The sequence below is a fragment of the Suncus etruscus genome, chromosome 13 (assembly GCF_024139225.1).
Source record: "Suncus etruscus isolate mSunEtr1 chromosome 13, mSunEtr1.pri.cur, whole genome shotgun sequence".
Lineage (NCBI taxonomy): Eukaryota > Metazoa > Chordata > Mammalia > Eulipotyphla > Soricidae > Suncus > Suncus etruscus.
Genome location: NC_064860.1, coordinates 18,439,011 through 18,464,443, shown reverse-complemented (window position 1 = coordinate 18,464,443; position 25,433 = coordinate 18,439,011). Strand labels below are relative to the sequence as shown.

The window sequence follows — 25,433 nt, the reverse complement described above, 5'->3', positions numbered from 1 at the left end:
GAGTATTTCTAATTCTCAGACAACTAAATAATTCTAAATAATATATAAAGTTTCCTAAAAATTTTGTTTGCATTCTTAATTAGTTCCATAGTAACATTTGCTAAAAAAATAAATTGGTTTGATCAAAGTCTATAAACAGTTTTGAAGATCCTGACACCCAATTATTTGAAAAAAAAAATTAAATGGAAGAGTGGCATGATTGGTATTTCCAATGAGTACTATAAATTCACAATGGGCAAGAAAACACCAAACAGGAAAAAAAATTGAATATCTTCTCCAGTCTATCCAGCAGGTATAAGACTAGATCTGTGATCGTATCTTGATAATGGAAAACATTCTTGTCTTCATTCAGATAACTCCAGGCTATAATGTAAAAACAAGGGGAAAGTGAGCAAAGGGTAAATCTGGAGTGACAAATAATCCACAATAAGGAAGAAACAAATTTATATCTCATGTTCAAAACATGGTAAAACAAAAATATTCATCTGCAACAACTAGGAAAGGCATTATAGATTGACAGTAAATAAATTACTGATAATGCATTCAGGATTTCTCTTCCCTCTGGCCTTGTTTGATAGACTAGCAACTTGAACCATAAGTAAGTCAACATCAGTATTTAACAGATGTAGCAGATAGTTCAATTAGATAAAGGCATTTTTTTCTTCCTCACTAATGTAGCAGCATTCAAAAGAGTAAATATTTTGTGGGGATAAGATTATGAACTTTTGATTATCTTATGAACAAGGAAATTCTCCAAAAGTGGTAAGATTTTTTTGTGCTTTGAGCTATTTTTTTAAATCATAGTACTTTTATTTTCTTTTAATTTAAGCACCATGATTACAAACATGCTTGCGGTTGGGCCTCAGTCAAGGAAAGAACACCCTTCTTTACCAGTGCAAATTCTCACTACCAGTGGCCCCCCCAATTTTCTCTTCCCCCACCCTCTGCCTATATTTGAGACAGGCATTCTACTTCTCTCACTCATCAACATTGTCATGGTAGTTCTTAGTGGGGTTATTTCTCTAACTGCATTCACCACTCTGTGGTCAGCTCCATAGAATGAGCCAGTCCTTCGGCACTCATCTCTATCATTTCTGGACATGATTACAATAATGTCTTTTTTCCCCCATTTCCTCCAGAATCTTACTCATTCAAAACAAAAGTGTGATTTTACTATTCAACACAAAATACCATTTTTATGATTATTCCATATATATTTACATCTAGACAAACCAAAGGTCACACTGTAGTAGAATGGAGAAAGCAAGATATGAGTGTTCGAATCAAGATGAGGGTAACAGGAAGGGAGAAGAAAAGAAAGGAATTTTAGAAACCTATTTAGACAAGTCTCATGGAATTCTGGACAGTGCAGAGTGAGGGCTAAAAGGAGGAAGTTAAGCACCATGAGGGTCTGTTACCTGAATGATGATGGAGTAGGTACCACAAAGGATCTTGGATAATTGAATGCCTACTTTGAGGAGGCAGACGATCACCTGAAGAGTACTAAGAGATATCAGGATGGAAAACAAGATGATGTTCCATTCCACAACATGTGCAGGCTCCAGGCACTGTGTCCATATGCTGGAATCTGTAAGGAACCTGGCAGAGAGGAAGTGAACAAAGTCTCACTGACAATGGGTTAAGGCCTGGCCTTCCAGGTAGCTGAACCCAGTTCAATTCCTGGTACCAGGTATGGAACACCATATGTGTACGTATTCCTGGAGCACCAATAGGGGTCACTCTTGTGCTCTGCTATGTATATCACAACCCCTGCTCTCACGCAAACGAAAAGATTTATGGACATGCCTGGATACTTAATCCAAAGGAGAAACCGCCATATATATTTGGAAGGTAAGATTAAAATTCATAATATTCTGTGTCAACTAATATTCCAAAAAGTCATTCTGATAATTATACAGATGTTGAACACATGATATGCCATATACACAAATATCCCTGTTTTGTGCTTATTATACACAAGATTCCTGACTTAGCAATAATTTTTAATTCAGTTGGGTGGCCAGAAACATACTCAATTCTGGCTTAATACAGTTCTACAAGGGATATAGTTGTACAAGGGATAAAGATTTCCCTCTGAAGACCAGAAATTAGCCTAAGCTGTCAAGGCAGCCTCAACTTGGGCTGAGTATAAAATCACATAAGTGGCCATAGAGTAAAGAGAAATGCTGTTTGGAATTCCTAGGTTTTATCTAGAGGCCTTTAGAAGAATGATTTCTGCAGCTGAGCAGATAGGATAATTACTGGAGTGAGGGAAGGGGATGTTGTTGAAATGCATATTTCTGAGGCATCCTTGCCCCTTTCCACTCACTGTCTGGATCAGTGGTTTTGCATTTCCCAGTTTCAAGTTGATATTGTGGCTACTATGGGTCTGGAGCCTGCAGCATGCAAATATCTGTTCTGGAAAAGTGCTGTTCTTTAGCTGCTAAGAAAAGTTAGGCCATGTAGATGAAACACAAAGCATCAAAAAAATTCCATCCATCTGGTCTATCCATGGGTTATGGAAATTAAACTACATCCTGAACAATCCCCCAAACACAGTGAATCACTGGACTCACCTGTTAACCTCTAGGCTAGCCACGACCTTGGACAGTTTTGTATTCAACTAAGTTGAGATGGAACACTGGTCTCCAAAATTTCACCCAACAAAAACAATAGGCTTCTATTTGCAGGGATATAACAAGACAAATAACAAGACCTTTAAAATAATAAACAAACTATAGTGTTGGAAACTTGGGCACCAGCCATGTGTCCTGGGCAATGTTGTTTGTGGTGGACAGGCATGGATTGCAAATATTAGTGACCACCTCCTCCAAAACTTCACTCCTTTTTATTATTTTTTCTCCTACAACCTTTTCTCTCTTCTTCTCTAACTCTAGCTTGCTCTCTCTCCTCCCTTTCCTTCACTACTATTGTCTATGTTCTTGCATAGCCAATGGCCATAAATATCAAAACTGAACAGGAAATTCAAACTAGATCCAGAAGATCCACCTTATACTTCTCACTAGAGTCCAATCAAGACATTGGACTTAACATATCAAACTCTAGGTTTACTACATATATTTGGGTAGAGATGATTAAAAAATACTTCATAAACTGTTAAGCTAAAGCAATTTCCTATTAGTATTTCCCAAAACTCATTGTCAATATCCCTGAAAATCTCAGTTTAGTATCAGATTCCCAGGAAAACAATCAAAGCCTTCTAGGACCCTTTCCAGGTCCTGCTCTGGACAGATCACCCTACCTTTTAGAATAACAGGACTTGCCATGTTTTTACTTTTCTCCCACTTTGCTCTGGTTGATTCTGCATGAAAACTTCAGAGAGTTTTTAGAGCATTGGCAGGATCTCAAAGGAATAGAGAAATTCACCCAAAACCTCCTTTCAACATAATTTCAACACAGCTACCTCAGAGCCTGCCTCCTTTCTTCATACTCCCATTTCAAAGGGCATCTATTTCCTCACTGCACTGTATATTCTGGAGGCTCCACTGGAATAAATTTTTCTCCAAAAGGCCCCCGATACTCTGAACATTGCCATAATAACTTGGCTCAGGCCTCAAAAGAATGAGCATTGCCTATACACCCCTGAACCATAGATACAATCTATGGAAACAACCACAATTTTCTTTATATATATATAAATATATATTTATAAATATATATATATTTATATATATATAATATATTATATATAAAAAGAAAATTGTGGTTGTTTATATATAATTTTTATTTTAATCATAGTGTCTTACATATTTTTTACAGTGATATTTTAGGTACATATTAACATTGAATCAGGGGAATTCCCATCACCAAATTTGTCCTCCCTCCACCCCATTCCCATCTTGCATCCCATGTCCCCCACCCTTACCCCCGGGGCTGCTAGAATGAGTGGTCCCCTCTTTGTCTAGCTTACTACTTAGTGATCAGACAACTGTTTGGTATTAGTACCCTCCATTATTTTCCCCTCTATTTGAGAGGCGGAACTAGATAGTTCAAGTTATGTGGTTTTGTTTGAAGAAAAGAAAAGCAATAAAATGGGGTAAAAAATCAAATAAACTGAAAATGAGCAGAGTCCTTCTAGAGGCTCTCATCCTCGGTTTGAGACACGAAAGGGAAAAAGAAAGTGAAACACCACAATACAAAAAGAAATGTCAAATAAATTATCCAGTGAGCACTACAGCAATAAAGATAAGCACCACATAATAGCCATGGTCTTGAAATAAAAAAACATGACAGAGCACAAAAAGGAAGAAGAAAAGAAAAGAAAAAAAAAATTGGAGATAACAACTTCGATATCCACACCAAAACAAAGAAGTCAAAAAATAGATAAATAAATTAAAAAAATATTTTGTGCTCTTTTTTTTTTCTGCATAGGCACAGTAAATATTGGGGACATTTTTTGGGGGATTTGGACCACACTCGATGATGCTCAGGGATTTCTCCTGGCTTCTCATTCAGGATTAATGGCAATGTGTAAGGGATCATATAGGATGCTGAGGATTGAACCCGGTTGGCCACATGCTGAGAAACTCCTAACAAGGTTGCATTCTGCCCCACCCTCAATTTTTGTGTAGTTGTGATCAGTGAATAGAAATATCACTGTCTGTTCAGAAAAGAGAGACAGAGAGGAATAGAGTTATGTGAGTGTAGCCTGATATTCTTGTACTGAAAGGGGAGATTTTATTCCTTTTTTAATTTAATTAATTAATTAATTATTATTTTTTGGGGGGTTGTTTTTTTTTGGGGGGGGTCATATTTGGCAGCTCTCAGGAGTTACTCCTGTCTCTATGCTCAAAAATTGCTCCTGGAAGGCATGGGGAACCATATGGGATGCCGGGATTTGAACCACCACCATTTGCATGAAAGGCAAACGCCTTATCTTCATGCTATTTCTCCGGCCCCTAATTTAATTATTTTTATAAATTTTTTTTGGTTTTGGACCACACTCGATGATGCTCAGGGATTTCTCCTGGCTTCTAATTCAGACTTGTTGGCAATGTGTAAGGGGCCATATGGGATGCTGAGGATTGAACCCGGGTTGGTCACATGCAAGGCAAATGCCCTACTCACTATATAATTGCTCTAGTTCCAATGCTTCTTTTTAAAATTAAGATCACATTCATTTATATAAGTATATATGTTTTATTTTTAAAAATAATTTATTTAAGCACTGTAGTTACAGAAATGTTCGTAATTGGGTTTAAGTCATAGAATGTACATTACCCTTCACCACTGCAATTTTCCTGCTACCAACGTCCCCCAGTTTCCCTCCCCCTATGCCCTACCTGACTCTGGAACAGGTACTCTGCTTCTCTCTCTCACTCTTGTTGTCATGGTAGTTCCAGTTGTTTTTTTTTATTTTTTAAGGAATATCCATTTTGTTTTCCAGAAGGGCTGCACTAAATGGCATTCCCACCAGCAGTGAATGAGAGTACTAGTTCCCTGCATCCATGCCAGCCCTGGTTGTTCCTGTTCTTTGCTATGTGTTCCAGTCTCTGTGGTGTGAGATGATACCTCATTGTTGTTTTGATTTGCATCTTCTTAATGATTAGTGATTTTTCATGTAATTTTTGGCCATATGTATTTCTTCTTTGAGGAAATCTCTGTTCATTTCTTTTCCCCGTTTTTTGATAGACTGTAAAATCATCCCACACACTATCTATATCTCCAGCCCCCAGTGAGCGAGTCTGAATCAGGGTGCACATAAAATAATCTAAATCAGGTTCAGGATGAAACACATGTAGTCTGGTAGTCTTCTGCCTCGTATGGAGCTCACTGCCTGCCAGCCAGTACTTGAGTACAGAGATCACCCCTGGGAGGAGCAGTAACCATACCTAAGTTTACAAGTAAGACAATCTTTGTTTTGGGTGAAATCAAGTTGTCAACAAACAAATACAAAGATAGGGATACACTTGGTTTTAGGTAAAATAAGGTGTAGCCCAACAATGAGGTAAGACTTTTTTTTCTTGTTGAATTCTGTCAGTACCTTGTATATTTTAGATGTTAGCCCCTAATTATATGGATATTGGGCGAATAGGTTCTCCCTTTCTGGGGATAGCCTTTGTATCCTAATCAGTGTTTCCTTTAAAGTGCAGAAGTTTCTCAGTTTATGTAACCCATGGATGGATCCTCAGTATTTGTCTATATGTATGCATGAGTGTATGTGTTGGCCACCTCAATGTCTATCTAATGTCCATCTGTAATATACATAATGTCTGTCTATATTGTATACTGCTCCTCCCCATAAAACCCCTCCTTTCCCCCCTCTTAACACCTTATACATTCTTTTCTAAACCTTCACTCTCTCACCCTCCATCTGTTATTCCCTCCCATTTAACTCAATTTACCCTCAGTTCTTAACTCCTCAGGAAATGGAACATTCTCCCCATCATAGTCAGCTGCCAATCAGCTCCTAAAGTGAAAAGAGCCCTGGAAGAAGCTACCACTGCCAAAGCTGCTAATTTGCTCTCGGTGGCCCTTCCCCAACCCCCAGCCCACCTTCCTTCTCTGTGGACTATTGCTTGCTACCAGATTCGGCTTCTGAGAAGCCCTCAACTTGAGGACATTTCCTAAAATGTGACTGCTAGGAGCCATTTTTTGAACTTCATAAGACCAAATCACAGGCTGAAGCTGTGCTCCGGATTTTATCCTCCCCCAACCCCAACTATTTTGAAAGATTTAAAGGGGACATGTATTATTTGAATATTTCTTTTGATGCATTTCCTTAATAGGTATAATCCTTACTGTCTATCTTCTTATGTAGAGGCAATTTCCCTAATTTTTTGGATCTATTTAGTAGGAAATTCTAGTAGATAAGTTTCTCTAGTGTTCTGAGTTCATGTTAGAACAGGTTATAGGGATTGTATAATTTGTTATTTTTACCCCAATATGCACGAGGTGGCATTATTCCCTTTTGCATAGGCACCTTAAAATGGGGAAATATTACATGCGCAAACAAGTTTTTATCTAATAGAGATAAAAACACATAAATTTTATATTGTAGTGGGGCCTTATGCCCTGAAACTTGTCATAGTGACTTGGCTTAGGATTCAGAAGATCAGACATTGACCATTCATCCCTGAACCTTAGACCCTATCTATGGAAACAGCACAATTTTCTACACCAGAACCAGGATTCAGACTTCTAAGAGGGAAGACCCTATTGCTTTTCCTTATCTTGAAACAATGGATTATTATCAGTTATGTCAAATATGTGATGCATTTTCTTTAAATAAAAAATAAAAAAAATGTAAGTTTCTCAGTTAATTGTAATCCCATTTGTTTATCTTTGCTTCTACTTGCTTGGACAGTGGTGTTTCTGCCTTGAAGATAACTTTAATCTCAATGTCATAGAGTATTTTGTCTATGTTTTCTTCTATATACTTATAGTTTCAGTTCTTTTTTTAATTATCTTTATTTAAACACTGTGATTACAAATATGATTATAGTTGTATGATTACAGTCATGTAAAGAACATCCCCCTTCACCAGTACAAGATTCCCACCACCAATTTCCCAGATCTCCCTCCTCCCCACCCCACCCACACCTGAACTCGAGACAGGCTTTCTATTTCCCTCATTCATTCACATTGTTATGGTATTTTTAAGTGTAGTTATTTCTCAAACTGCACTTATCACTCTATGTGGTGAGCTTCATGTCATGAGCTGCACCTACATGGGTTAATGGGGGAAAAATGGTTGGGAATGAGGCAGTACAAGATTAGAAATGAGCTTTGTAGGGAGGGCAGTATCAAGGTCACAATACAATATGGTTATTATGTATATATAACTATATGCATATAATTCTATCAATATATATTGTACACGTGGGGGCACTAGCCCCTGCGTGGTTTTTGAAATGGAGACCAAGGAGAAAAATTTCCAGTGACTCTCTCAAAATAAACCAGTGCTGCTATGTCCTGCCCTCCTCCCAAAGTGCATTCCCATTAGTGTAGGGAGAGGTGGGGGGAAAGCCTGATGACCCCTATAGAGTCCACCTGGACCGGTGCCCAGGGAAGGCCTGGAGTCGAGGGGAGAGAGAGGGGGATGTCTGGGGGCCTGCCAAGCCTCTCAGCACTCCCCAGACTAGGGAGAAGGCCTCCAGCATGGGGCCTCCCCAAACCCCATACCTGGCAAGAGCTGGCCTCCAGAATCAAAGAAGAAACTGGAAGCCAGAGATCTGCCTTCCTTCCTCCCCATGCACCTCCCCGTGGAGTATGGAGGGTAGGGGGAAGCCTGAGGACCCCTAAGAATCCACCTGAACCCACTTCTGGCCATCTGAACTGGCACCCAGGGAAGGCCTGGAGTCAGGGGAAAAAGACAAGGACGGCTGAGGGCCTGCCAAGACTCCCAGCACTCCCCAGGCTAGGGAGAAAGGTTCTGGTATGGGGCCTCCCCAAACCCCATACCTGACAAGAGCTGGTCTCCAGAATCAAAGAGAAAACTGGAAGCCAGATGTCTGCCCGCCCTCCTCCCCATGCACCTCCCCCTTGGAGTACAGAGGGATGGGGGAACCTGAGGACCCCTAAGAATCCACCTGAACCCACTTCTGGCCATCTGAGCTGGCACCCAGGGAAGGCCTGGAGTCCAGGGGATAACGAGGGGGACGGCTGAGGTTCTGCCAAGCCTCCCAGCACTCCCCAGGCTAGGGAGAAGGCCTCTGGCATGGGGCATCCCCAAACCCCATACCTGGCAAGAGCTGCATAAGCTGAGTTTTTCAGACCTGTTATTTCAGTGTGAAAATTTCTAATTTCAGTTGTCAAATCCTCTTGATGCTTATTTGTGCTCCAGTCAAGTCCATTGATGTTTGTTTGTTTGTTTGTTTTTTGAGCTCCCTGAACATCTTCTTTAATTCTACTCTAAACCTTTTATTTGAGAGGATACCTAGCTGTTTCCTACTTTTTGGATTATCAGAGCAGCCATCTTGATTCTTTAAACATGGGGTTGCACTGCAAAATTTTTCCATTGTTAATACTGTAGATTGCTCCTTACAATGTGGAGAAATGGAGTTTAGGGGTTAAAAGATAAGTGCAGCCGTGGAGCGAAGCAGAGTGGCCATGCTCTTTGGGTGTGGGTCCTGGAGAGATTATGATCCTTGGTGTCTCTGGGCTGGCTCCGAAGAAAGAAGACAGAGAGAAGGGAAGCCGTCCTTTTTAAGTCTCTGGGTGCCCAATCACATGGCAGGAATCAGCCCCACATTTTAGTTGGATGGGGACATCTTACATCAGAGGTCTCAAACTCAATTTATCTGGGGGCCACAGGAAGCTAAGTCGGGGTGATCCTTGAGTGCAAAGTCAGTAGTAAGCCTTGAACATTGGGGTGTGTGACCCAAACAACTAAAACAAAACAAAAAAAGATTCCTCTAGGGCAGGGCCACAAAATGTTGTACGGAGGGCCACAAACAGCCCGAGGGCCGAGAGTTTGAGACTCCTGTCTTACATGGTGTGGATCCTGGAGAGATTATGATCCTTGGTGTCTCTGGGCTGGCTCCGAAGAAAAAGGTAGTTTCAGTTCTGATATTAAGGTCTTTAATCAATTTTGAATTAACTTTTGTGCCTGGAGTTAAGGAAAGGTATGAGTTTACTTTTTATTTTTTTTTCATTTGGCTGACCAGTTTTCCCAACATCACCGGTTGAAGCTTTTCTAGAAGCACTTTGTGTTTCTTGCCACTTTATCAAAGATTAATTGATTGTATGTATGGGGGTTATTCTCCTGAATACTCAAATCTATTCTATTAATCTGTGGAACCTTCTTTATTCCAATACCATGCCATTTTAGTGATTATTGCTTTGTAGTACAGTTTAAAGTTGAGGAAAGTGATGCCTCTCATCTTTTTCCTAAAGATTTCTTCAGCTATTCATGAGCATTTATTGTTCCAAATGAATTTTAGGAATGTTTGATTCACGTTTTTGAAAAACGTCCCTGGTATCCTTAAAGGGATTGCATTAAATCTGGACAATACTTTGGGAGTATTGACATTTTAATGATATTAATCGTCCCAATTCATTAACAAGGTATATATATATATATATATATATATATATATATATATATATATATATATATATCCATTTCCTTGTGCCATCTTTTATTTCTTGAAGCAGTGTTTTGTAGGTTTTTTTTGTATATATTTTTCACCTTGTTAGTTAACTTGCTTTCAAGACATTTTAGTTCCTGTGGCACTTTTGTGGATGGGATTGTTTTTTAATCCATAAAGTCAAGGGAATAGAAATTGTACGAACTACCTTCTCAGGTCATGATGCACTAAAATTAGAAGTGAATTACAAACAGACACAGAAAAAAAACTTTAAAACCTGGAAATTCAACAGCTCACTACTGAATGGGATGGATCAGAAACCAAATCAAAAAGTAAATTAAAAGATTCTTGGAAGCAAATGAGAATGAAGACACAGATTATCAGAATCTGTGGGACACAGTAAAAGAGGTACTAAGAGGAAAATGTATAACTTTGAAAGCACTCATCTGGAAGGAAGAAGGAACCTATATAAATAATTTAATAGTACAGCTTAAAAATGAAAAAAAATTACTAACAAAATGAACCAAAACTAGGTAGATGGGAGGGAATAATAAACTTGGGGCAAAAATGAATGAATTGGAAATTCAAAAAACAATCCAAACCTGATCCAATGTCATATTAAAAGAAAAGATTAATGAAAGCAAGAGTTGGTTATTTGAAAATAATAATTAAGATCTATAAACCATTAGCAAAACTCACAAAGGGGAAAGAAAAACTTAATAAACCAAATTAGAAATGAAAAGTTGGAGGTTACTACAGATACTACAGAAATTTGAATGATAACCAGAGATTACTTTGAGAAACTATGCCATTTATATGTTTATATGTTTTGGAGGCACCGTTTCAACTCTTTTCAAAGCATATGGACATGGTGTCTTTGGTTTGGCAGTGGGAAAAAATTCAGGGATGGATGACATGAAATATGAGGTTAGTTTTCATGAGACTTCTTTATCAAGACCCTTATCTGCTCCTGAGAAAGATGTTTTCTAGATTCTCCAGACTCAAGAGAAGTCTCTCAAGTGAACTGTGAAACACAGAGTCCTGAGTGCAGTTAGAGCACAATTACCATGACAATAGTGAAAGAGAGAAGCAAAATACCTCTCCAAAAGACAGGCTGGAGTAGAAGGGGTGGGAAATGGAAGACACTGGTGACAGGAAAGTTGCACTGGTAACTGGTGGTGTATATTTCATGACTAAAAGCCAACCACAAACATTTCTGAAACCACAGTGTTTAAATAATTTTTTAAAAAGAAAAATATATGCCTCAGAGACAGGAAGGGAGAGGGCAGCAGAGAGGGTGAGAGGGAAATTGAGGACATTGGTGGAAATGTGCACTGGTGAAGTTTGTAGTATAATGTATGACTGCAACTCAATCATTAACAACTTTATTTATGAAAAATAAAAGTGTATTATGAACAACCTTATAACCACAGTGTTTAATTTAAAAGTTATCAGAGAAAGTGACCTGTGCAGACACCGAGATCTCTAGATACAGAGGTCTGATTTTATCTCCCAGGATGGAGCAGAAGTCTCCCAAACACCACAAAAGCACCAAGGGGAGAGTAAATGAACCTGAACGGAGTCTATAGTTAATCCCATGACAATATATTCCAAGGGTGGAGAAACCCTATATCTCTTAGGCCAAGGGAATTCCTTTTTGAATGACCCCAATATTTACTGAGCCTGTGCAGGAGGGGAAAAAAAAAAAAGCAAAAAAGCACAAAACAATTTATTTTATTTTATTTTATTTTTTTATTTATCTAGCTTTTGTCAATTTCTTTGTTTTGGTGAGGTTATTGAAGTTGTTGCCTCCATTTATATTTATTTATTTATTTATTTTCTTCTTTTCTTTCTTTATGTGCTCTGCCATGTTTTTTATCTCAAGACCATGGCTTTTATGTGGTGCTTATCTTTATTGTTGGAGTGCTCATTGGATATTTTATTTGACACTTATTTTTGTACTGTTCAGGTGTTCCACCTCTTTTTCCCCTTCGTCTCTCAAACCGATGATGAGAGCCTCTAGAAGCACTCCGCCCATTTTTGGCGTATTTGATTTTTACCCCAGTTTATTACTTTTCTTCAAACAAAACCACATAACTTGAACTATCTAGTCCTGCCTCCCAATTAGAGGGGGAAATAAGGGAGGTACCAAGACCAAACAGGTGTAAGACCACTAAGTAGTAAGCTAGGCTCAAAGGGAACCACTTATTCTGGCAGCCACAGGGGTAAGGGGGGAGGATATGGGAGGTAGGACGGGAAGGGAGGTGTAGGGAGGACAAATCGGTAATGGGAATCCCCCTGATTTTATGTTGATATGTACCTAAAATATTATTGTCAACAATATCTAAGCCACTATGATCAAAATAAAAATTATATTTAAAAAAAAGTTATCAGAGAAAGAACAAGAAAACAAACAAACAAAAACAAAGGCAGCTCTGGATATAGGTATAGCTCAGCTGTGAATTCTGGCCGAGTGTAGGGTGTCTCAGATAAATGTGGTCCAGGGACATTAGAGTTGGTTGTTGGGAGTCTAAAGATGTTACACCTTCCACATAGTGTGGGACAGACACTCCCTTGTACTACCACTGGGATTCTAATCATGGGATTAAAGAGACATCCTCAGGGCCGAAGAGATAGCATGGAGGTAAGGCATTTGTCTTGAGTGCAGAAGGTTGGTGGTTCTAATCCCGGAATCCCACGTGGTCCCCCGAGCCTGGTGTTGCCGGGTGTGACCCAAAGACCAATCAATCAATCAATCAATCAATAAGAGACATCCTCATATCATTTCCTGAGTCCTGCTGCTCCTGAACTACCTTACCTCTGTAGCCAAAGGTCACCAATTAACCCAGCAAAATGCCTATCACAGGTTCTGTGCCACTTAGAGATGAATCCCTTAATGTCTTCTTGAACATTGTTCTTAGGAAGTATTCTTTTCTAGGAAACCAAGATTCCTGTCTACCTGCCAGTAGTTTCTGGCTTCACTGCCAGCTTCCTTCTCCCTCAATGGAGCCACTGATGGCAGCACCCCGTGGACACCATCCAAAAACTTGTGGCTTTCTTACAACCAGTTATTTTCACCTGGCAACAAACAGCATGCTCTACCTGGCCACAAAACTAACCTGAGAACTAGGACACGCTTTGCATATCTGAAAGTACGGGTTCCTTACCCAGAACCACCACCTCCCCCTCCAAACCCACAACCCATCCAACTCCCAGACACAAGAGTTGTCAGTTTGCATCATTGTAATGACCACAAAACTTTGTTCCAAAGTATGGAAAAGATGTACTTTCATTTGTATGTCTTCATGATAGTCTCATAATAAGGGCCTTTGGCATAGTACAGGGATTAAAGCTCTTTGTCTTGCATGTGGTCAACGCAGGTTCAATCCTTACCACCAAATATGGCCCCTAAATTTTCCCAGGAGAAACTTCAGCACATAGGAGTAAACTTTGAACACTGTTGAATGTCCGACACTCTCCAAACAAAACAAAACTAGACATGCATTTGGAAGCATAAGACTAGAAAGGAAAATGTTTGAACAAAATGAGGGGAGGAATAAATTGGTTTGGATATTTGGAAAAGAGCAGAAAAATTCTGCATGAATGTTTCCCACAGGAAACCCCAATGTGATCATGGGGTGCTGCACATATGAACATGAAGCAAGTATCTATGACTTTCCAGTCTCCTTGATTTGGGAAATTTGTCCTTACCGTCCAGCAGTGTTTTCAAAGGCATACTCCCAGCCATGGAGGGTGCGACAGTAGGGTCCCTGAACCAGGGCCAGTGCAGATATGACTAGGCAATATCCAGAGAAAGCGATTCCAAGGGCAGAAAAGATAATTGATAGCAGTGTCTAAATCGAAGACAGGAGCAAGAAATTAGTGCAATAAAAGAAACAAGGGAGTAAAATGATCAGACGGGACCCTTTTCATGCTGATCTAACCCAAACACCATCTAGGGAATATTAAACATTTACATGGCAGTAAAATATTTTATCCAAACTTATATAATCATCTCTCAATAAAGATTAACTTATTTATTTATTTATCAACTTATTTTTTTTTAATTTTGGACCACACTAAAGATGTGCAATCTTTTTTAAAATTTATTTTATTTTGCTGGAGAGATAGCATGGAGGTAAGGCGTTTGCCTTTCATGCAGAAGGTCGGTGGTTCGAATCCCAGCATCCCATATGGTCCCCTGTGCCTGCCAGGGGCGATTTCTGAGCATAGGGCCAGGAGTAACTCCTGAGCGCTGCCGATGTGACCAAAAAACAAAAACAAAAACAAAAACAAAACAAAAAACCAAAACCAAAACCAAACAAAAAACAAAACAAAACAAAAATTTATTTTATTTCTTGAATGATACCAGGACCAGACAGTTGTATGAATATTTAGTGGAAATAAAAAAAATGATCAGACATGAACACCAAATCTAAAGTGAACAACAGAATCATTACCCAATCTAGAACAAGCTGTACAAATGGGGACCAGTTATACTAGCATTGGGGGGGGTAAAAAGGGGAGATATGGGATGCATGCTGGGAACAGGGGTGGAGGGAGGACAACACTGGTGGTGGGAATGCCCCTCATTCATTGTCACTATGTGCCTTAAAGATTACTTTGAGAGATTTGTAATTCACTTTGGCCAGAATAAAAATTAATAAAATTTTTATTTTATTTTTAAAAATTGTTTTATTTAAGCATCATGGTTACAAAATTGTTCATTGTTGGGTTTAAGTCATACAATGTATACCATCCTCACCAGTGCACCCTTTGACACCATCACAGATATCTCCTGTTTCCCTCCCACCCCGCAAATTCCATCCCTGCCTTGCTCTTGGGAAGGCAAGTTGCTTCTCTCTCTCTCTCTCTCTCTCTCTCTCTCTCTCTCTCTCTCTCTCTCTCTCTCTCTCTCTCTCTCCCCATCCCTCCATATTTCCTTTTTGACACTGTGGTTTGCACTATTTTTAATGGAGGGGTGTTTCCTCAAAGAAGAAATACAGGGGCCCGGAGAGATAGCACAGCAGCATTTGCCTTGCAAACAGCCAATCCAGAATCTAAGGTGGTTGGTTCGAATCCCGGTGTCCCATATGGTCCCCCGTGCCTGCAAGAAGCTATTTCTGAGCAGACAGACAGGAGTAACCCCTGAGCACCGCAGGGTGTGACCCCAAAAAAAATGCAGATGGCAAAAGGGCACATAAAAAATGCTCCTCATCACTAATCATCAGAGAGATGCAAATCAAAACAATGACATATCACCTCATATCACAGAGAATGGCACATATCACAAAAACAAAACAAAACAAGAACATCCAGTGCTGGTGTGGATGTGGAGAGAAAGAAACTTCTATTCACTGCTACTGGGCATGCTGACTGGTCCAGCCTTTTCGAAAAATAGTATGAATATTCCTCCAAACTCAAAGTTTTTCATGGAAACCATCTGTTGCATGTACATTACTTTCCCCTAAAGTTGATAAAGGGAGAAATATTTTCATAGAAAGATGGTTAGGAAGAAGTAGTCAGAATTTCTGGAAGAATATCATCAGAGCAAAGATGGAGGAAGATTTGTAAAGACAAATGAAGGTAATTTTTGGAGTTGAATGCTCAGTTTCTGACTTGAAAGGACCAATATTGCCATTATATTTTGTTTCTGAGATAAAAAAGAACTGGGGCCCACTATACCAGCCTCAAAGTTCAATTGCTCTTACCATGTATCTTTTGCTGCAGTTTTCACTCTGGCAACATTTGTAGTTATTCTTATTCTCCAGTGCAAGAAGAACTGTAGCTATGATGAGCATCTGGATTGGGAAGAGAGACCAGATCAGAAAAAGAAAAAATGGTTTGTATTCGAATAATGCCCATAATCAGAGCAAAGAGACTTGAAGCCTGAACTTAGGTCTAGTAGATCTGGCTTCAATGCTAGTCAACTTTTCAACTGTGTTTGCCAACTTTTCAACTGTGTTAACTCAAGACAATATAAACCCTCAGAGGTACTGTTAGTTAAGCTATGAAAAAGGAACTAGGTGCATAAAATGGAACAAGCCTCTTCAATGAATGATGTTGAAAAAAAAAGTAGGGAAGGAAAGAAAGAAAGAAAGAAAGAGAAAGAAAGAAAGAAAGAAAGAAAGAAAGAAAGAAAGAAAGAAAGAAAGAAAGAAAGAAAGAAAGAAAGAAAGAAAGAAAGAAAGAAAGAAAGAAAGAAAGAAGGAAGAAAGGAAGGAAGGAAGGAAAGAAGGAAGGAAAGAAGGAAGGAAAGAAGGAAGGAAGAGAGGGGAGGAGGAAGGAAAGAAGGAAGGAAGAGAGGGGAGGAGGAAGGGAGGGAGAAAAGAAGGGAAGAAAGAAAGCAGAAAGAAAGAAAGAAAGAAAGAATAAAAAGAAAAAAAAAAAAAAAAAAAAAAAAAAAAAAAAAAAGAAAGAAAGAAAGAAAGGGAGGAAAGGAGGAAAGGAAGGAGGGAATGAAGCATGGAAGGAAGGAAAGAAAGAAAAATGGAAAGGAAATCAAAAAAGAAAACATCACACCAATCACAAAATGTAATTAAAAGTGGATTGAAGATCAAAAATTAAACCAGAATTCAGAAAATATATGGAGAAAAGCTGGATTGAGAACTCAGTGGACCGAGTTATGTAGAACATTTAGGTTTAATACCTAACACCACATGGCCCCCCAAGCATTGACTAATCTACCTCTAAGAACAGACCTAAAGAACATCCCACAGCACTATGTGGTTCCCCTAAATAAGCAAACCAACAAAAGCAATGCATTGAGGAAAACATAGGTGGAACTCTTAGAAACTCTCCAAAATATCAGAGGTGTCTTCAAAGATTCTACTCTGTTGTCAAATAAAATAAAATAAAATAGTAAAATGTGAGACTACATCAAACTTTAAAAGTTAGTTGCATGGCAAAAGAAATGGGCTAAAATAAGAGACTTTATTGAACTGGAACACATACCATATAAAGGGCTAATATCCAAGATAAATAACATACTTACAAAGATCAACACCAAATATCCATTAAAAATGGGGCAAAAAGATAAACAAACTTTTCTCTGACTAAGATATACATGCAGACAGTAGGTTAAAAAAGTGTTTAGCATCACTTAATATTAAAAAAAAAGAAATGAAAATGTTAATGAGATATCTCATATCATTGAGAATGGACAGGAAACAACTAATTGGCTTAGATGTAAAAAAGAATCCTTGTTTACTGTTGGTGGGATGTTCTCTGGTTCAGCCTGTGTGGAAAACTCTATGGATTCTTCTCAATGAAGTGAAAGAAAAAAAGGAGTAACACTCAAGCTTCTTATGACTTTGGGAGTGTTTCTCAGCATCTACCCAAAGAATAAAAAACACATTAGCTCAAAAAGACATTTGTATATTGAAGTATTAAGTAGAATAGCCTGGATATAGAAATAAACTAAGTCACAAGAGCATAGCAGTGGATTTGTGAAATATAGCTATGTTATGAGAAAAGATAAAATCTTACAGTTTGATGCAACTTGCATGGAACGAAAGGGCATAATGTTAAGTAGATAAATCAGAAAGGCAAAGATTAAATACCCGATTATCTCATTCATACATGGAATATAAACAAAACAACTGAATAAACAGGATTGAATGAAAACAAGCTCATGGGCTTTTGATTACAATACTGAGGTTATTTGACTGTGGGGAGGCAGTGAGGGTGGGAAGGAAGAGATGAACTCTAAGTAATATAAGGACAGTAGGGGAGAGTCATGGACACTTTGGTCGTGGCGGTGCTATGATGACTTTGTGAATCAAAGTCATAAACAGTAAAAAAAACATATTATTAGGCCACAACATACTAACAATGTTACCTGAATCATAATAAAAATTTCTTAGAAATTAGATAACAAAAATAAATTAATAAATAAATAATGAATTAATAAAAAGATTCATAAAAGGATGCTAAGAAATCACCTCATTTAGTTATGAGATGATGTCTGCAAAATGTCTAACATTGTGCTTGATTCATCTTGTATGAGTGAGTGATCAGTGTTAGCTCATGCTACCATGGATGCCAGAAGAGGACAGTGAAGATGGAAACCACTGTATGGAGATAGGAATAGCCGTGTACCATCATTTTTCACTATCTCAGTTTGAAGGTCAAAGAGAAGCAGTTCAGCAGCCTTTGCTGCATTCCCTTCTTTCTCTGTTTACTGTGGTATGGGTATAAGAGACATAGATCACCTGTAACTACATATCTCAATTCAAAATCAAGTAAGATGAATTTCCCCAGACGTTTCTAACCCTTTCCCTTTACCAAAATTTGGTTAAAATGCAGTTTATCTGAAATAAGCCAATGAATTGAGAGAAGTCAATGAATTCTTAAATTTCCTATTATCTTTTTTAATTTTATTTTATTGAAACTATTATGATTTACAAAGTCCTTCATCATTGTGTTTCAGACATACAGTAAATCAGGGCCAATCCCACCACCAGTGCTTACCTCCCTTCACCAATGTTCCTTGAATGCATCACATAATCTCCCTGCCCCCCTACTCTGCCAATATAACAGGGCAATTTGAAGTTTAGGTTGTTAAAGTTTGGGTCTCTTTAGTCCATTATTGTTGACTTTGGCTTTTAATTCTTTCCTCTTTTTAACACCACCAATGCACCTGAGACTACGTGGACCCTGGCCTCCATCCTTTAACATTTGTGTTTCTCCTCTTCCACTCCATTTCTTTCCTTCTCCTTGCTATACTCTGGGGCCAAGGGTTTTTGAAACAACTCCCATTTAAATTACTGCATTTCTTCATGTAGTTATTCTAGTGACCATCTATAAGTGATATTCTGTGTTTATCCTTCTTCTGGCTTACTTTATTTAACAGTTCCATCTATGTTGCAGCAAATTGCATGATTGAATTATTCCTTACAGCTATGCAGTATTCCATTGAATATATGCACCACATTTTCATGATCAACTTGGCTGTTGTTGGACATCTAGGTTGATTCCAAGTCTTAGCTATTTAACTGAGTGCTGCAATGAATAATGGGGTGCAAACATCCTTCTGGATTAATAGTTTTTTTGTCCATGAATTGTATCTTAAGCAAAGGATTCAAGTTATGAAAAGAACCTGACTTTCTTTGCTAGTTCTTTACTAGCTTCTGACTTGGGTAAGCTTGGGTCATGCATTGCTTCTAACATCTTGCCCACCTATACTTTGCCCATCCTGACACCTCAAGCTTAACTAACTGTATTTTACTGCTTCAACTGTTTCATTGCCATTTTTTTTATTAATTTATGTTTCATAATTTTTAAGCATTTCCCCTTTATCCTACAATTTTTTTAGGCAGTAAGCAATAAGTTTGAAGAAATCTTAGAGTATAAAAAACAGGATATTTTCTCAGGTGTAAAATTTACAGGAAATATAAGCCACAGAGTTATACCCTGCTTCCTTCTACCTTATTTCCTTTCAACAGGATGAATAATTGTGGACTCTAGTATATATATGTAAGGCAAGTGCCCTGCTTTGTTTTATAAAATTACTACATTCTATATTCTTATTACATTTCAACTTTAACAATATTGCATTTACTAATTTAAAGTTTACTATTTAAAAATTTACTCATTTAACATGCATATGGAGCTAAGTGAAAATTACCTTCCAATATAGTTAATCAAATGTTATAAGCACCCACAAGGAAATAGATATAACTTCTGTTTTCATAGCTTCTCTCCTGTATTGTCAGTGGTATAGTGAGCATACAGTGTTATTTTTAGAACTGATACATGCAGGAAAAGTGTCTCTTCCTTTGAGTTGCCAACATGATTGACTATCATTTTGTATTTAAAGAGCACAAAGTCATCAGGAAAACATTTGTAAATTCTTGGCGGGGATCATTAGATTTAGTTTTCAAAAACATGTCCCATTTTCAGGGTCTAAGGCCAGAGATTTAATGATGTTATGGCTCATCCTTTGGCCAATATTGATAAACATGATTATAACTGGCTACCTATTTGAGAAGTCTTTGTCCTGGATCCTTCATTTCAGATTTAATTTAGTCTCCTCAATTATCTTGAGAGTAAACATCATTATTCACATTTTCCAAACAAGGACACTCAGCCCTTAATTTGGGGAATGGAGTAGAACCCCAAAGATCTTAAGTAGGTAACTCAAGATCAAATAGAATATAAAACAGGGGCTGGAGAGATAGTATGGAGATAAGGCGTTTGCCTTGCAAGCAGAAGATCGGTAGTTCTAATCCCGGCATCCCATAAATGTCCCCTGAGCCTGCCAGGAGCGATTATTTCTGAGCATAGAGCAAGGAGTAACCCCTGAGTGCTGCCAGGTGTGACCCTCCCCCCCAAAAAAAACAGAGATTAGATTTATTTAATTTTATTAAATATTTTATTTGAATGCAATAGAAATTAGATAGAACTTTTTTAACCATTCAAAAATGTATAATTTTCTCTAACAAATTTTGAGTTCACTGGAAAGAATTGCATGGATGTCCAGGCAGAGCTTAGATTTATTTGAAAACAAGTTTATCTGGGACTAGGAGATATACCATTAGATGGTAGAGCCATCTCCAGCACCACATGGTCCCCGAAGCAACATCAGGTAAGGACCTAAATGGTCCAAATAATCCCTGCCATTATAGGGACTTACCAATATTGCATCCCTGCATTGAGCCACCAGTCATCTTGACCAAGAATTATTGGTGGGGGTCCATGAGCTTTCTGCGCACTGTTTGGGAGACTCTGTTTTCCCCAAAGCAAATTTGTCTGAATCTCTAAGTCTCCCCCTTTGAAATTCTCTTCTACAACTCATTAAAAGAAATTATGATTGCAGACAGCAAACTATTCAGGGAATGATGAAGAGCACTGGAAAGGAAATCTCGAAGTTGACATGAAGGGCTCATGAGAGCAAATATATTTTTTACAGGCTAGTGTCCCACGAACTCTTGATTGCTCAAACTACATACGTAAGGAGCCTTCTGCAAAAACACATTTCTCTCCTTTTTTTTTTCTCTTCATATCCTAACAGACTATCAACTTCCCGAATATTGCTCCAACCTAGCCTCAATACATATTCCCTTCCAGATATCAAACCCATAATTAATCTAATGTGATTTGGTTATTCATTTTTACCAGAAACAAGTGCATTCTTTTTTTGTTTTGTTTTGTTTTGGGGCCACACCTGGCAGCGCTCAGGGGTTACTCCTGGCTCTTCGCTCAGAAATCACTCCTGGCAGGCTTGGGGAACATATGGGATGCCGGGGATTAAACCCGAATCAGTCCCAGGTGAGCTGTGTGCAAGGCAAACACCCTACCACTGTGCTATCACTCCTGCTCCAACAAGTCTATTTTTTGGTTTTTGTGTTTTTGGTTTTTGGGTCACACCCAGCAGTACTCAGGAGTTACTCCTGGCTCTATGCTCAGAAATCGCTCCTGGTAGGTGCGGGGGACCATATGGGATGCCAGGATTTGAACTACTTCTGCATGCAAGGCAAACGCCTTACCTCCATGCTATCTCTCCAGCCCCCAACAAGTCCATTCTTAATTAAAACAAAAGCATCTTTCTGCAACCCCCCAATCTCCAAATACAAACTTACCAGGATACCCGAGAAACAGATTCCTTCAAAATACCACACGTAGCTGGTGATTTTGTTGCTGGCAGCATAGAAAGTTTGCCCGTTGGGGAAATACAACAAAATATTCACGACTATACTCCAAAGGGCCAGTGGGATGAGCAGACCAGTCAGGCAGTCTCCACATTTTCGAGTCCCCATCTCACCCAGCTCAGACCTTGCAGGAAATTGCAAGTGTGTAGAGTAACAGAAAGCCTGATGATCTATCTTCCTCCCGTCCTGTTTTTCCTTTGTTTAAGATACCAGCTACTTCACTTCATATTCATGAAGATCCCAGGACAGAACTGCAGTCCAAATCTCTGGTGTGAAAGACTGGATCACTGTGTGGAGAACAATAGACAATGGCCCAGTGATATACAGGTCTACAGCTGAGTTGGATTTTAGCCTATGCCAAAGGAATGCGGTGTTTTTGCTGCTTTTTAAAATAAGCTCTTTTCCTCCAAAGACTTAACCCTGGGCATGTTTTAAGAAGGAAATTGGGGTGGGGAGTGGAATTGAGTTTGGGAAATAGCTAAAAACAGTCTAAGATACTTAAACTTGAGGATGTTTAATACTTACCTTATAACTCTATGATTAAATATTCTGCTTATAATTTGATACATAATACTGAATTTAAGGTGTAAATGTGCTTTTTTTTATTCATATATAACAGCAGTCTTACTCCTTTTTTTGTAAAATTGAGCTTGAAGTCATTTTTTTAAATAATATTTTTATTTAAACACCTTGGTTACAAACATGATTGTGGTTGGGTTTTATCATATAAGATGACACCCCCCATCACCAGTGTAACATTCCCATCACCAATGACCCAAATATCCCTCCTCTTCTCCCCGCCCCCACCTGTACTCTAGACAGGCTTTCTCTTTCCCTTATATATTCTCATTGTTAGGATAGTTCGCAATGTAGTTATTTCTCTAACTAAACTCATCACTCTTTGTGGTGAGGTTCATGAGGTCAGTTGTACCTAAAAACAAATATTGTATAAACAGGAGATATGAAAAAGACATTGACAGAAACAGAGGGGTAAGTGAAAACTAAACAAAACAAACAAAAATCCCAAGACCTTGGAAAGTTTATTTCAAGACCAGTGCTTGATCTTCAGAGTTTGGCTGGTGGCTAACTTCCAAATTGAGGGAAGCTATGGTTCTCAGGCTGAGATGAGGTGATTTTTTTTTTTTTGAAAGAAAAAAAATTTCAATTTCAATCTTCACCTGGATTCAAGCTTTTGGTCTTGATTTTACAGAAAAAAAAATCTGGAGAAGACACACTGACGTGATATAACATTTCTTTTTATATTTTTGGCTGTTATTTTGAACCATTAGGTTTAGTGCTCAGAGGTTATCCCTGTTTTTGAGCTCAGGAATTGCTTCTGGTAGACTTAGGGGGATCATATAGGGTTCCACAGATTAAACACAGATTGGCTGCATGCAAATCAAATGCCATACATGCTATATTATTACTTAACCCTAATATCATTTTTGTTGAGGGAGGGTACTAGTTCTTTTATTTTTAATTTAAACACCATGATTATAAGGTTGTATATAATACAATTATTTTTTTCACAAATAAAGTTGTTCAAGATTGAGTTAGTCATACAATATACAACTACCTTCACCAATGCACATTTTCTGCAAACATTATTAACAGTTTCCTTCTCTCCCTCCCAGATTTCTTTTCCCTCCCTGTCTCTTCAGCATGCACATCTCTCACTCTCTCTTTCTCCACATATATATATGTATATATATGTATATGTATATATATGTATATATGTATATTTCTCTCTCTTTTCCCCCTCTCCTTTTTTTTCCTTTTAGACACTTTGAATTGCAATACAATGCACATTTCCCACCGCCAATGTTTCCAGTTTCTCTCCTGCTCAACCTTCCCCACCTGCCTATAGAACAGGCATTTTACTCTCTCTCTTTCTCTCTTTTCCCCTCTTTCTGTCTATTCTTTTTTGACTCTGTGTTAATGAAGGGGTGACATGCATCTCACTTTATTCCCCTTTCAGTACTTAGTTCTTGTCCAGAGTGATCTATTCCAACTATCACTGTCTTAGAAACTTCTCAACTCTAACTACACTCTTCGCTCATTGTGGCAAGCTTCCTATCATGAACTAGTCCTCTGGCCCTCATCTCTATTGTCTCTGGATATTATCATCATACTGTCTTTTATTTTTCTTATATCCCACAGATGAGTGAGATTATTCTTTTTCTATCCCCCTCCCTTTGGCTCATGTCACTTCACATAATAATCTCTATGTCCATCCATGTATAAGTAAATTTCATTTTTCCAAACAGCTGCCTAATATTTCATTGTGTAGATGTACCACAGTTTTATTAGCCACTCATATATTGTCGGGCATCTGTGTTGTTTCCAGTTTCTGGCTATTGGGAAATAGCACTGCAATGAATATAGGTGTGTAGAGGCATTTTTGTGTTGTGTTTTTGTGTTCTGGGATATATCTCTAGGAGTGGTATAGCTGGATCATATGGGAGCTCACTTTCCGTTTTGTTTTTTTTTTTTTTTTTAGGAATATAGGAATATCCATATTGTTTTCCAGAGACTGTACTAGATAATATCCCCCCCCCCAGCAGTAAATGAGAGTTCCGTTCTCCCTAAGTTCACACCATATTAGTTGTTCTTTTTTGTTTTTGTTTCATTTTTTGGGTCATACCCGGCGTTGCTCAGGGGTTACTCCTGGCTCTCAGAAATTGCTCTAGCAGGCTCAGGGGATCATATGAAATGCCAGAATTCAAACCACTGAATATCCTGGGTGAGCTGCGTGCAAGGCAAATGCCCTACCACTGTGCTATCACTCCAGCCCTGCTCTGGTTGTTTTTATTCTTTGTGATATATACCAGCCTCAGAGGTTGAGATTATATCTCATTGTCATATTGATTTGCATCTCCCTGATGATTAACGATTTTTCATGTGCCTTTTGGCCACCTGTATTTCTTTTTTTTTTTTTTTTTTTGGTTTTTGGGCCACACCCGGTAACACTCAGGGGTTACTCCTGGCTATGTGCTCAGAAGTCGCTCCTGGCTTGGGGGACCATATGGGACGCCGGGGGATCGAACCGCTGTCCGTCCTAGGCTAGCGCAGGCAAGGCAGGCACCTTACCTCTAGCACCACTGCCCGGCCCCAGCCACCTGTATTTCTTCTTTGAAAAAATATCTGTTCATTTCTTCCTCCCATTTTTGGATGGGGTTAGATTTTTTGTTAAGTTCCATCAATATCTTGTATATCTTAAATATTAACTCCTTATCAGATGGGTATTGGGTGATTAGTTTATCCCATTTTGTGGGTAGCCTTTGAGCCTTTTTTATCCTAGTTACCATTTCCTTTGAAGTGCAGAAGCTTCTCAGTTTGATGTAGTCCCATTTGTTCATTTTTGCATCTACTTTCTTGGACAGTGGTGTCTTCTTCTTCTTCTTCTTCTTCTTCTTCTTCTTCTTCTTCTTCTTCTTCTTCTTCTTCTTCTTCTTCTTCTTTCTTCTTAGTCTTCTTGTTCTTCTTCTTAGTCTTATTTCTTCTTCCTTCTTGTTATTTCTTCCTCTTCTTCCTTCTTGTTCTTGTTCTTTCTTCTTCTTGTTCTTGTTCTTCTTCTTCTTCTTCTTTCTTCTTGTTCTTCTTGTTCTTCCTTCTTTTTCTTCTTCTTTCTTCTTCTTCTTCCTTCTTTTTCTTCTTCTTTCTTTCTTCTTCTTCTTCTTCTTCTTCTTCTTCTTCTTCTTCTTCTTCTTCTTCTCTTCTTGTTCTTGTT

The 25,433-nt window shown here is 38.5% G+C and overlaps 1 protein-coding gene across 1 annotated transcript; it reads right to left on the bottom strand.

Moving 5' to 3' along the window:
• Positions 1-254: 254 nt before the first annotated feature.
• TM4SF18 (transmembrane 4 L six family member 18) lies at positions 255-21,858 on the bottom strand. The gene is made up of 5 exons (XM_049785366.1): positions 21,635-21,858; positions 15,764-15,853; positions 13,764-13,906; positions 1,419-1,599; positions 255-363 (listed from the first exon to the last, which is right to left on the bottom strand). Exons 1-5 carry the CDS (start codon positions 21,809-21,811, stop codon positions 349-351), a joined length of 606 nt encoding a protein of 201 aa, XP_049641323.1. The 5' UTR covers positions 21,812-21,858; the 3' UTR covers positions 255-348.
• Positions 21,859-25,433: the final 3,575 nt, after the last annotated feature.